Source organism: Silurus aristotelis (genome assembly GCF_946808225.1).
Source record: "Silurus aristotelis genome assembly, chromosome: 8".
Lineage (NCBI taxonomy): Eukaryota > Metazoa > Chordata > Actinopteri > Siluriformes > Siluridae > Silurus > Silurus aristotelis.
In genome coordinates, this window is record NC_139581.1 from 10,097,753 (window position 1) to 10,111,891 (window position 14,139).

Consider the following 14,139-nt stretch of genomic DNA (forward strand, 5'->3'; position numbering starts at 1 on the left):
TAGCCAAAAATATTTGGACACCTGAGTCACACCCATACCTCGTTCTTATGCAAACAGTTGCCTAAAACCTACACCATTGTGTTGAACATATCTGTATGCTGTAGAATTGAAGATTTTTACTTTTACTGCAACTAAGAAGCACAAAGTGAGGTTTATACAGACATCATTTGAGAAGTTTAATGTAGAAGAATGTGAGTGTCCTACAGAGCTCTGATCTTAACCCCAGGGCCTTCTAATGCAAAATCAGAGCCCAACCCCCCTCGCTGAATGATCCGAAATTCCCACAACCACAATCCAAGTTTTACTGGAAAGCCTTCCCAGAAGAGTGGAGGTTATTGTAACAGCAACAGAGGGACCAAATCTGGTGATTTTTAACAGGAATATATGGTTGTGCTAACCGAGTGTCCTACACAAATTTTCTTGTAATTAGTTTTAGAAACCACAAATTAAACAGAACAGCTTTACTTTTAACTTAAAAATGTAAAGCTGATTAGGTTTTCTCCATTCATTATATCAAAATAAAATTTTCCAAATGAATCCCTTTTATTTTCTCTGAATTACACAGCAGGCAAGCCAACAACTAAAATAGAGCGGACAATTTCAGAACAATTTCAGCATTACATATTTGACTGATACTGAACTGCTATTGACCATATCAGTGAAAATGTACATGTTGTGAACAGTGAATGCAAATCCTACTTCTGAATATTGGTCTTAAAGCTATAAAGCAGTTTTCAAGGCGAGTTTTGTTGATGCTATACATTTAACAAACACAATATTAAAGACTCCTGCAGGAAAACTGCTCTTATATTAAAAAAGACTTTAACACATTTTTAAGGCTATAATTATTGTGTTTATCTGATATATACTGTACATGTGACTAAAGTAAAGTATGTGCTATAAACGGGACAGGCCTCCTTTAGCCTTTCACAGTTGACAGATCTGATGATGGATGCAGATTAACGGAATCAAACAAAAGAATATGAAATATAAAGAATATAAATATTGTTCAGCCTGAATTGAACCTCAGCCTTATTTAGGATATTAAATAGACAAAATAAGTTAAATATTGAATAGGCTTTCTATTTTTCATTCTTTAATGGACATATTCCTTTAAACAGAACTGGTAATTTTAGACCTTACTGCTGTATATAATTTGTGTGCTCAACTCCAAGGTGATCATTTGCATGGAATTATCTTTGTACCAATGTCATTTTTAACGCTTTAATGAAAGAATAGTGCGCTTAAATATCCGCAAAATGTATACTTAGTATATTAAGTGATGGTGATCATGATCTTGGCGGAAGCAGATGGTAAGGACTTGTTCAGTTAATGTGTGGACAAAGAAGTAGTCATTTTAATGATCTTTGCCATGACAGAATAAAATGAAATGCACTGATCATGACAGCTGTGACTCGTGATGCAAGGCAGGATATACATGGTGCTTTTTTACACATTTGACATTATTTTTCCTTGTTTCCTTTTCAACTTCCAGCTTTCACGAACAGGAGCAAAGCGGTCATAGACCTGCTCATGGACAATCCACAATGCAGTCTTGTCTAATAATTTAGTACTAGAGTCATAAGCAATAAGACGGCATAAAATCTAGTTTCAAAATGAAGGATCTTGTTTAAACTCAGTTAAAGAAAAACAAGAAAGAGCATACACATGCAGCAGATGAAAGAGGACCATGAAGCAGACAGGGAAAAAAAAAAAAAACCCCAGGTTATGAGTCTGGGGAGAAGACCGTGTGCGTGTTGGGAAACCTTCTACAGCTGAAATTTGGGTCCTCTCTTACTCGTTGTTTGATGTCATTTTTCATCTAAGAACGTAAAGAATAAGTGATTAAACAGTTCATTCCCTTTCAGTCAAAATGCTACACTATTGGTCTAATAACACTAAAAACAAAACAGTTATTAGGGGAAATTCTTTATCAAAATAATTTTGTGCTGTAAGTTGAGAGGGAAGACCCTGCTACTCCGCCTTACTGTGCACTGTACCTGTTGTGCGTATGCCTCCTGCAGTTCTGGTCTCTCCAGGTCTTCCTGTAAGGCACTGGGCGATGTGACTGGTGTGACGCCGACTGTTCTCGCTGCTTGGCTCACTGCCTCAGAGAGTGTGAGTCGGGGACTGTCACTCTGTGCTGTCTGCTGAAAACAGAAAAACGCACTACGTTTGGGAGAATCACTGAAAACCTTTGAATATAATTTTTTTAAAGCAAGGACATAAAAAAAAAAATTTTGCTAACGTGGTGTGAAAAGGGTGAGATCATCAGGACCTTGTTTATTTAAACATCAGTAAGCTTTTCTTGGTCTGGTTGTGAAATCAGAGTGGGGAGAAACAGTTTACCTTTCTGCGCTTTGCTGGCATGCCTTGTAGATATGCATCAGATAGAGAAGGCTGTGTTTTAATCTTCCTCTGGCTGTTTATATCCTGCCTGATGATAGGCACCCAGTCCTACAAGAGAACGAGGATGTGTTTTCTTAAGCAATTTACCACAAAATCACTTTGGATTCTTTACATTATGAATAAGGAGGAAAACCGAGGGCTTACAGGAGGTAAAGCAGCTGCCCAAGCCTCAGCCTCTTCTCCAGGCTCCTCTCCTCCAGCTGCTGCTGCTTCCCCCGTCTCTCCACCTGAACCTCCAACTGCCCCTTCTTCCTGGGAGCTTACCATGGCCTCCTCAGCTGTGGTAGCTGGAGTAGGAGACAGAGTGTCATCCATCTGATGAGGACACAGAGGTTACAGCTTAGATTTTGAACAAGTACAGTATTGTGCATAGACACATCTAAGTAATTCTAGACAAACATTTTATTCAACTGTATAATTATACTTACGTCCATTGGATGACTTTCGGACTCCTGTGCCTCTCTCGCTTCTTCACCCTAATGTGAAATTTCAAAATAAAACATCAATTGTAGACTTATTATTAATCTTTAACATGATATTGTACAAGTAAAACTGTGAGTGTAATAAGACAATCTAACCTGAGTGTAGACAACATAGTGCAAGATTTGTTCCTCTGTGACTGGTATGTGCTCCAGAATGACTTGGAGTCTCATAGTCATCATACTGGTCAACCAGTTTACCACACTAGGGTTTACCTCTGCTGACATGGTCCTCTGGAGGGGAATAAAGTTAGATAAAGTTGAATACAAATGTGCTTGTAATAAAACTGAGGGAAATATACTGTTCGTGAAAGACTTATAGGTAGAGTACTGACGATACGGTTGTTTATGACTGCAGTAAGGGCAGCCTGCTCTCCTCTCAGGCAGAACAGATTGAGAGCCAAACACTCAAATAGAGCACGGTTACACAACTGCAGCAAATGTGGTCCAAACGTATTATCTGAAAAGAAAGTAAATATACAATCACAGCAAAGATATGCATTTTGAATGTAAAGTATTTAAAATATGTTTCTGATTATAACCGTTATGGTTGAATCTAGAACTTTATGCTGGTGTATTTTTTTCTTTATACTTAATAATCAAAATAGAGTATTTGTTAGGCCTCAAGTGAATGCTTAACCCTCGACTGCTCTGTTTTCCAGTTAGATTATATTCTGCTTTACAGATTAATTTGTACGAAAGGAGAATCCCCAATGAATACACTAATACATTTAATATAATGGTAGTGGACGCAGGCTTTAGTGATATCAAGCAGCAGCATTCCTGATTTTTCTGTATAAATGGAAATAGGAGTTTTAAAAGTCCATTCTCGGTGTTCCAGTCTTTGAGATCTCTCTGCATTCTCACTTATCCTAAAGCATATCTTAGGCTTTTATTAAATAAATAAATAAAAAATCCTATGTAAAACAAATGCTCGTTTTCAATGCAGAAGTTCTGGGATGACTTGGGTAGAAGGAAAGCAGAACTTTAAACGCTTTAACTTAATCCTTGACAGCTGAAGATTTTTTTTTCCTGCAGTTTTAAGACTTTTATTTGAATTGTCATGTTCCAGACATCCAAGCGTCCAGAAGTGGAGTATAAACAATATACATGAATGTTTGTGGACATACCTGTGCATTGAAGAATGTGTGTGGCAATGGCAGTAAGCTGCTGTCTTAAAAATGACCGGTTTGTCTGAGTGATGTCCACGCCATCCTGTACTGTGACTGATGACTGAGAGATAGAGTGATAGATAGATAAGAACAAAAGGCATGCACAATAAAAAAAATATAATTTTCCATTTAACATGCAGTAAAATTCAGAACTGGCTTGATTCACTTACAAAACTCTCTGTGATATATTCATCTAGTTCACCAATTAGATTATCAGCAGCTGCCTTTGGTTGAGAAAAAGACAAGAAATAAGGGTACAGGCAGAAATCATTATGATAGGTGTAAATGAAAGGTGTACTGAGGAAATGACATACTGCTATGTTGGCCTCAGTGGGCTCTCTGCCCTGCAGATAGTGTTCTTGGAAGAACTGGGCTAGCTGGGGCTGGATACGACTTAGTGGCTGAGACTGACCATGGAGCAGCAGCACCATGTCCACCATGGAGAAATTCTGGCACACAAGAGTCAACAGGTCGCCAAAAAACCCTACACACAGGTGGATAAATGAGGTGAACTGTGTGAATGTAAAACATATTGACTTAAAATATATTTAACTGTTAGGAAGTCAGTAAAGGATTTTATGAAAATACTTTTTTATAGCATGCTTTAAAGTTTTTGTCATTAGTAAGATTGAAATCTGTAGATCCGTCTGCTTAAAAATAGAGGGAAGGATTTTGTGCTCATGTGGAAATGATGTAGCTGTACATATCTTGGTATAACAGCAACTACATTAACACCTGCGCACTGTGAGAGGGAGACTGTTTGCTTCACACACACACACTTACCCATGGCTTCTCCTGTGCTGGGGGTGAAAATGTTGCTGGTCTGGGAGAGTCTCTGAATAAATTGAGCAATACTCTCAGTGTTGTTGTGTGGAGCCCCTAGGGAGCCCATCATAGTGGATAGGACCCCCTGCACTATCCCAGTGAAGAGCTCTGTATTTAGGACTTCTTCACCAGCGGCACCTCCTACCGGTTCAGATTGTGGTTCAGCAGTTGGAGGAGTAGGTGTAGGTGTGGGGCCTGACTGTTGATCTGAGGGGGGCTGAGCATTGCTCTGTTGTGAGGCCTAACAAACAGGTACACAAATTATACAGAAGCCTGAATACACATTTTAATTCACATTCATCATTTGGTCCATAATAAAAAAAATATGGCATAAAGTTTCACAGAAACTGTGGGAGCTCGATCGCTAGGTTACATCATATAGTGGTTTATTTATATATTATATTTTAACCATGTTTACTATTAAACTGACCTGTATGAAGTCAGTGACTCCCTGAAGAAAGGCAGGTATTCCTGGCATTGTCACAGTAACAGAAGGATTTGCTCCTGGAGCTTGGCCAGCAGCAGCCCCCTCTCCAAAGACAGAGCCTAGAAGCTGGTCCAAGTTGCCCATTATGGGAGGCCCCTGAGCAGGTGCAGGGGGTGGTCCTGGCTGGGGAGCAGTGTTTGCAGTGGTGCTTGTGGAGTGTGTGGGTCCTGAGGCACTGGTGGCAGACGCTGGGGGGAAAGCTGAGGATGAAGAAGAGGATGAGGAGGAAGATGAGTTGGAAGATGAGGTGGAAAATGTGAATGTGTGAGAGGATGAGGAGGAAGAAGAGGAGGAGGAAGTTGCTTCACCGGCTGTAAAAAATAAAATAAATATATATATAGATTTATTCAAGTTGTCTATATTCATTTTATTTTTATAAGCTGGGAGCTGTATATGTGGTTAGCATACCTGTCTGGCCTGAAACACCTGTAAAGAGCTGTCCCATCATTCCACTAATCATCTGATTAATAGCAGCTGGATTCATGGGTGTAGCCTGCAAAACAGAAATATATATGCACAAAGAAGGTAACTTAAACTTAAAAATAACTATAAACATACAATAGTTAGAAATATTCTATATTTTAGAGCCTCTTTGATGATGTTCTCTACTATAAACTGAATTAAGGTGCCAACCTGGCCTGGATGCTGGCCCATCATAGGATTTCGCAGATTGAAGGTGGCTCCTCTGGTAGTGAAGGAAGGACTTGCCATGCGGTGAGTAAAGGGTGGCAAGGTAAATACAAACCTAGCTTGATGTGGGTGAGGGGAAAAGGGAGGGGGAATAGGGCCTGTACCCGTAGGGATTGGGCCTGTACCCGTAGGGATTGGGCCTGTACCCGCAGGGATTGGGCCTGTACCCGCAGGGATTGGGCCTGTACCCGCAGGGGTGGGGCCTGTACCCGCAGGGGTGGGGCCTGTACCCGCAGGGGTGGGGCCTGTACCCGCAGGGGTGGGGCCTGTACCCGCAGGGGTGGGGCCTGTACCCGCAGGGGTGGGGCCTGTGGCAGTGCTTGCAGCTTGTTGTCCATGTTGGCCAGCAGCAGTTGCCATGGCCATAGCTTGTTGAGTAACTTGATTCACAATAGCTTGCATGAATTCTGGAGGTAAACCAGGTATCTGCATAGGAGTGGTTCCTGGGATATAAAATGCATAATTAGGACACAAACATCGTAAAGCTGTTTGAAAACAAACCCTCATCGTGACTAAATGCTAATAAAAAAATTAAAAAAAATAAAAAACACGTGCAGGGGTGAGAACAATGTTTCTCTCTTACCAGGCTGTGCGGTACCAGCAGCATTCTGTGGTCCAGGCCCTTGGGCATTGCTTCCATTATCTGAAACACAAAATTAGATGTATATTTTAAATTTGCACTTGCATACGTGTCTTTTTTATGTCTGTGCAGGCATGTTTTGTGCATGTACATACGTAGACCTACATGCCCACTCACACCAAAAACCCACCATCAATGTTAATCTGCATCATCACCACTGGCTCCATGGTTTGATGGCTTATGCGTATCACTCTGGGCCCTGGCTGTCCAGTCTGCTGATTGGCCATACCTGGCTGTGGCGTGGGCGTTGGTCCTTGCCCTTGCTGCCCTGATTGTTCAGCAAGTTGAGGGTGACTCTCAGCTGGTGGTCTGCCATTAGTTGACATTGTCACTGTGGTCCCCAAATTTACCTAAAAAAAATCAATAAAATGGCAAATTATAATCAAATATATAAGATGCTTTCATGTAAAACACAGACAGGTTAATAGCCAAGGACTATTAGAATCCTTAAAAAGCTTTGGCTCTAGTTTGCAAAATATGTGCACACATTTGGCCTTACCTGTATGGGCATTTGATGCAGTCCACCTGGTGGCAGAATGGAGGACGTGTAGTGAGACATGGGCCGGATCACATGCAGGTGACGGGGAGGTGCACTGGACAAATTACAGCGCAAATCACTCAGGGCTACCAGAGCATTTCCCAAGAGCCGAAGTGCTTCTCCCACCAGGTTAAGGACATGCTGGTCCTCCTCTCTCTCTTGTGTCTGCAGAAAACAGTCTCTCTCTTCTAATAAATCACACTTATAAACAGTATTATTATATGTGTATATGTTGATAGGTACTGACAAAGAAAAAAAAATATTCCTTTAGCACATCACTAACCTGATAAAAATAATAATAATTATAACCATAATTAGAAAGCGATAAAGAATGTGTATAATTTGACTCAAACTTTTAATGCTGCTGTAATACTGCTCAACCAGCATGTACTGTGGGTTTTCATAACTATACCTATAGTGTGAAGAGCCTTAATATGAACTATCGATCTAATCATATTTGGGCTGTAACGATTCTTCAAGTCCATTTAACTACACACAGAGCACTGCGTTTCCCACGGACCATTATTACTCACGCACCACACACTAAACATTGGAGAGCTTTGGACAGGGAACACAGAAGATGCTGCAGAATAACAAATAGAGGAACGGGGAGAAAACAGTGAGAAAAAGATTTATATGGAGGCCCATTTCCGCCACTTTGAATATAAAGTTTGCCTAATTCTGCATTTCTTTTCCTCGCAAATTTGACTCTTTTTTTTTCTCCCCCCAATCGGGCAGAATCACCCCGTGTAGTGCCAGAAAGCTTAACACGTTGAAAATGAAATTGGCTACAATCAATAGGATCGCATGGTATCAAACTAAGCCTCCGATCCCTGGAGAGAACTCTAACAATCAGTCTAACAATCAGCTCTGGAGGAGACTGTACAAGACAGATGAAGCAGAGGAGCCTCGTTCATAAACCAACAGCTTCAAACTTCAGGCCGACAACATGGTCGTAAATGGGATAGTCATGAGGGTCCCTTGCATACGTTATTGTTGTAATCAGCAGTGGTAGCTGCCTCCAGGATAGAGTGAGCTCTTTGGATGAATGGCTGGAGCCTTTCCTCTACTCTTCTTAGCTCTCCTAACATCTCGACCATTTCTGCAGGGCTGGGGTGGCTAAAAGGAACATGAATCCACAATTCAAATAACAAAAATGCATTTCTATCATTAAATAAATGTAATAGACTTTAGGTAAATAAAAGGTTTTAAATCATATAAACATCAAATATCATAATATTTGTGTCATATTGCACATCCTTAAATTTTAAAGTTCATAAAGACCTTTAATTCAATAGGTTTGGCTTTTTTTCCCCCTTCATCTACATATTAATCAGCAGTGAAAGCTTATTTTAATAATTTTTGGTCAAATCATGGAAGCAACCACTGGAGGTTTCTAGATGAGATTTTATAGATCTTCTTTGGAATAATAATATGTATAATAAACATAGAAATTCAATACAACTGGGAAGAAATGCATAATGTATATACTACCTTTTACTCACAGTAACACTAAGAACTATTACCAGGATTTAGAGGACTATTTGTGCAACAGACATGAGTAAGTGAAACAAGTTTCCAAGAAATCATTTCATTTTTCAAGTTATGACCGTTTAAGTTTCAGTTTTTATGTGTCCTTACTTGGGTCCTGAAGGAGGAGGAGGGGGTGCATTATTAGTTTGAGATGAGCTAGAGGATGATGGAGGTGATCTCGGTGGAGGAGGGGATGTGTCCATGGGCTGGACAGAAGGTGAAGGTGTTGAGGTGGAAGAGGCAGGAGGAGGTGCAGAATCCTGAGCTGAGGAACCATCCATGGGCTGACCCTATGAACACAGAAAAGTCGAATACTGAGTGTGAAACAAGACATCAGCAATTCTCAAATTTGCAAAGCTTCAGGATTTGTTCAACAACATTAATGTATCAATAGTCCATAATACAAAATGAGTTATTTTATCCGAAGGTGTGATGCAAAATATGCTTAAGAGATCCTCATTACCTCCAGTCTCTGAATCAGGGCAATGGTGTCTCGCAACAAATTTTCAGCCAGGAGCAGCCGCAGCCTGGGCTCACTCTGCAGGGTCTGATCCATATCAATGTTCACATTGACTGAGCCATTATTCTAGTAATGAAATATACACATACCATTATGTCTAATATATTGAACAGAGACTTCAAAAAAAATTTAAATGTCTAAAATGACGCTTGTACCCCATTACTGCTGCCGACTCGTGTATTCCTAACACCCTCCCCGAGGCCCGCCATTAACTGCTGGATAGACATCTGAGGAAAGACATGCGCATTTGACATTAGTATTTCTATGGTCTACGGGAAACATGGGTATTCTTTTAAGTTATTTACAGGCAGTTATTCCGTGTATAACAGTGTATATTATATATAAAAGACCTGACGTCTGTATGTTTGACCAATAAAAGAAAGCCCAAGTCCCTGCCTGAATCTGCTGGGGGTCCATGACATTCACTGGGAGATTAAGGGTACCGAGCATGACGTAGCTATTAGCATTGCGGTCATGTGTGGCTCCATGAGGCATGGCCTGAGGAGTTGTGGTGCTTCCAGGCTGTGGGCCTGCCGAAGTCCCGGTTACTCCCCCTGAGCCAGATCCTGACTGAGTTGTCTGGGGTGGAGCTCGCTCAACCAGGTGAATGACTTTACCATTAACATCTGCAAACAAAGGGACAGAAACATTGCAATCTTTTCTAGATTTGCATCATTCACTCATGCATTATTTATACAGTACATGATGCAAATACAGAGAAATTTCTCAAAGTGGAAAAACTATCCAAAACAAAATCTGCATCATATAAAAGCATAATTATTAATCCTAAAATCTTTTGTATGTATTAGACAAAAAAAAAATATTACATTCATTAATTCATTTAAAAAATGTGTACACACTGTCATTATAGGTGGGCAATGTTCTCACAAAGTTGAAAGTGTATAACTAAATAGTTTTTTTATTATTATTATTCTGTAGCAGTAAGCCTTCACATTCTGTCACCTGCTCCAGCATAACAATACTCCAATGCACAAAGTGAGGTTTATACAGAAACAGAGAGCTCACGAAATATCAGTGCCTGATCTCAATAATACACTTGGGGCTGAATAAACAAAACGCCCACAGCCATGCTCCAAACCTTCCCAGACATGAGGGTGATTTTAGCAGCAAAGTGGGACTAGAATAGAATGTTTTATCGAGCACGTACGAGTGTGATGGCAAGGTGTCTACAAATGTGTTTGAATATCATTCAATTTAGGATTGCCAAGTTGTAAATAAAATTGCAGTGTTTATTTTGCATAAATGTAAATGGAACGTCAGTTGCAATAGAGTCTAACAATATTATAAAACTTCTGAGGATAACTCTGATGTCTCAAAAGTATGAAGAAATGCATCATACTAATATCACGCTTTAATGTCAACCCAAGATATCAGGCAAATTTGGCTTTACTTTTGGGAAACCCCTTAAGGACAAACTGTACAAAACAGGCAGCTCTAAACAGGCTTGCCAAAGCAAAAGGATGAAAGCCCTCACTGTATTCTGCCAGAGTTTTCTCATCCTGGAGCACTCGTCCCTGGTAGATCAGCCTCTGCTTATCGACAGGTATTCCCACTGAGGGCGATATGTGCTCCTTAAACTCTTTCACAGTGATCTAGGGAGGAAAAAGATAACGTGTCACTTAATAGGTTGTTTAAACACAATGAGATGTAAATATCCAGAAATGTAAGCTGAAATTCTGATTTCATTTTTTGATCTCGAAGCTAAATGTCTAGATTGTGCAATGCACATAAAAAAAGAAGCCTTTCCAAATGCTAATACTAACTTTAGTTGAACTGTCATCACTTTTAAAACTGAAGCTTTGTGTAAATGGGTTGCTAAATCAACTAAATAATATTCAACTCCACCCAGAGACCTGTTTTTTACAAATCTTACCCTATACACCTTTAATGAGGAAAAAAACTCCATGTAGATTAGAGATTTCTTTCAATTAAATTATATAAATACTTCACAATATACATTTTCTAAATGTATTATAGTGCATTTTACTCGAAGTGTTTACACACAAATCATGTTACATCCAGTATGATGTTATTTATGTATCAGCACATGTTTTGTGTTCGGATGAGATTTGGATAAAACCCTGTCAAAATCAAAGGGACTGTCAAACAAGCTAATATTTAGGATAACACGATAAATAAGATGTTTAACGGCAGTGAAGTAATTACATTTTTTTTTTTTTATTATTATTATTAAAAACACCCTGGCTATGCTTCATGGCCCCCAGAAGAGATCACTCTAGTATATTGTATTGCTTACGTATTCTTTTTTTAAATTTTTGATGACAATGCAGCCTATGCGTCTTGAGAAAACAATGCGATAGTGTCGTAGCCTATTAATAATTAAGTTACATTCACTAAAATAGCAAGCAAAAGACGCAAACTAAGTTCGGGATCCATGGTGGTGGTGTCAGAATGAGGACTTTATTCAGCATAAACAAAGTCCAGCAGTTCCATATGGAAGCAGCAATATCTCCAAATATCTACAATATTTTAACTTGCACGATATTTGAAAAACTATCATTTGCACTGCCTTACTTTGACATACCCGGCACTAATTGTGCAATGTCTATCTTTATTTATTACTTTAATTTTCCTAGTTTTTATAGCACCAGCACACCATGACAATTTCCTTGTACATGCAACCCTTAAAAGGTTATTCCATTTTTATTCTCCATCATGAAGACCAATTGAAGCACTAACCATCTATTCTTTTGGCACATGTATACCTTTTGAAAAAAATCACCTCCCTAGAAGTTTATGCTGATTCTAATCACAATCACTTGCTGTGTATGTACTGATTTGTACTACATAATAGAAACACATGCTAATGCATAAAAGGCTCAAAGCAGCATGGATACCCACCTGTGCTCTCACAGTATAGCTCCTGCTCTGAGAGTCCAGAGTTTTCACAGTGACATCTATCAGATTGTTCTCCTGCTCCTCCATTCTGCTGCCAGGCTCAAAATCAGCCAACTAAATACACACACATATGCAGATATCTATATTACATTATTAACACACAAAACAACCTAGGTGCAATTCACTTTCAGAAGTGAAAGACGAATGTAGCTTCTATCACACCAGGAGCCATTTTTCTAGCGCTTTCTTGAACTTTCCACCCACTAACTCCACTCCTTAGCTGTTATTTAGCATAGATGCTAAACGTTAGCCATGTAGCCCAATTGCATGGCCAGCTAGAGCAACGTGAGCTTTAAAAGTTACCTAGAAGAAATGTCGTGCTATTAAATAAACTCCAGCTCCAGGTTTACTACATTCATTTGCAGCCAGCTGAACCGATACCGAATCATTCTTACATTAATAATATCAAGCTAAAGCGCTAAGTGCTAAGCTAGCTTAGCTAGCATGGTCCTACCTTGAAAGTCGGTTATATCACTGTCTGTTCGTGGTTGTTGCGTTCACTCTGCTTTTTCCTCCCAATGTATCTAACTCACGCCGTGTCCTGTATTATAGTGTTTATTATCATGACAGTATTTCTAGAAATTTCAATTTCTGTCCGCTAGCCAAGTCACCCGAGCTAGCTAGCATACAGTATACGCCTGCATCGAAAGAACTAAATGTGGGCTACACCTACTTCCGGTTAGGGCTATTTAACTGGCCAGGCTCCCAAACCCAGGCCACTATAATCACTACATAATAGAGACGAATGACACTGGTGGCATTCACAACCAGGTCATATAAAACCAAATATCCACAGTATAAAATAGAATGAGATCAGATCCAACATTTGGCTTGTTCCTACCAGCTAGCAAAACTATGATAGCTGGTTAAGTTGATAGACCATCTGTGTAAAATGGTAAGTACTTTCAAAGTTTTCTTATTACTAAACCAGATTACTAAATGCTTGAGATTGGATCAACAAGTAGTGTTGGACTTCGTATCAGAAGGTTGTGAGCTCAAATCCAAGAACCACCAAGCTGTCACCGTCTGGCCCTCGAGCAAGGCCCTTGACTTCTCAGTTGTATAAACGAGTTACGTGCAAGTCTCTTAAATGCTATAAATCTAACTTGAATAATATATACTCATTAGATTCAACTGTATCATTGCTGCGCAGAGTACAAGTACAGAGCCAATGCTAAAACATAGACCAAGCCCGAAATGGTACGTTTTTAACCATTATAAACTAATCAACAGTCTGAAAGTTATCAGGAATTAAACCATTCTTTTGCTAATTCTAAAAATTCACGTGTAAAATCATAATCATGATTAAAATGCTTATAAAATTCAACAAAAATATTCTATTGCACACACTGCAATAACCACCAAAATATAGATTCTGAATATCCACCTGGCTCAGGTTTTGGCCTGCTCAGTAAATCCTATGAAGCATATTTGGTGTCACTTTAAACATAAACAAATCACAAAACAGTTTTTTCAACTACAAATCAACTGTTTGGCGCGTTGAACAATGGATGGAATGACACTGACTCTTCTTTTTGTGAAAAGCAGGTTTACAGACAAGGCTTAAACAGATAAAGAAATCACTGAGAAAATCCTACAACGATTTGTCTGTGTCTCAATTCTGCTCATTTGCTGACCAGTGATTTATTATTAAGATTATTAAAAGCTTTACATTTTAATAAAAAATGTAAACATGTACAGAAGTGCATCCTAACACAATTCTTTACCATGTCCCCAGTTATGTGTTTTCTTTTAAAATTGTTTATGATTAATCTTTGATTATGTGAAGTATCTGCCATGCTCCTGAAAATGAGTGGTGTTAATATAGAAATCACAACATACTGTACTATAAGCATACTATATACAACATTATACAATAATACAATTCAATTAGAATTATTCTATG

The 14,139-nt window shown here is 39.2% G+C and overlaps 1 protein-coding gene across 5 annotated transcripts; it reads right to left on the reverse strand.

Annotated features, from left to right (window-relative positions):
- Positions 1-524: 524 nt before the first annotated feature.
- On the reverse strand, positions 525-12,909 carry bag6 (BCL2 associated athanogene 6). Of its 5 annotated transcripts, none has more exons than XM_083548223.1 (25): positions 12,688-12,909; positions 12,177-12,287; positions 10,789-10,906; positions 9,690-9,919; positions 9,449-9,520; positions 9,237-9,359; positions 8,882-9,063; positions 8,230-8,359; positions 7,202-7,405; positions 6,932-7,052; positions 6,646-6,705; positions 6,006-6,505; positions 5,781-5,865; positions 5,316-5,683; positions 4,844-5,126; positions 4,375-4,544; positions 4,231-4,284; positions 4,019-4,121; positions 3,224-3,348; positions 2,988-3,122; positions 2,838-2,885; positions 2,554-2,724; positions 2,350-2,457; positions 2,001-2,147; positions 525-1,822 (listed from the first exon to the last, which is right to left on the reverse strand). In XM_083548223.1, the coding sequence occupies exons 2-25, from the start codon at positions 12,258-12,260 to the stop codon at positions 1,727-1,729; spliced, it is 3,717 nt and encodes a 1,238-aa protein (XP_083404349.1). In that variant the 5' UTR covers positions 12,261-12,287; positions 12,688-12,909; the 3' UTR covers positions 525-1,726. The 5 variants fall into 5 exon arrangements, with proteins under 5 accessions (XP_083404349.1, XP_083404348.1, XP_083404350.1 ...); XM_083548222.1 differs by having other exon boundaries at positions 2,001-2,150; XM_083548224.1 differs by having other exon boundaries at positions 2,001-2,150; positions 5,316-5,572; positions 6,833-7,052.
- Positions 12,910-14,139: the final 1,230 nt, after the last annotated feature.

Excerpts from the sequence above, each read along its gene's own strand:
- bag6 (XM_083548220.1), bottom strand. The coding sequence starts at position 12,260 with ATGGAGGAGCAGGAGAACAATCTGATAGATGTCACTGTGAAAACTCTG. Across the intron at positions 9,360-9,448 it reads GAGTCGGCAGCAGTAATGGG|AATAATGGCTCAGTCAATGT; the intron begins GTACAAGCGTCA and ends TTTCATTACTAG. Across the intron at positions 4,122-4,230 it reads AATATATCACAGAGAGTTTT|TCATCAGTCACAGTACAGGA; the intron begins GTAAGTGAATCA and ends TCTATCTCTCAG.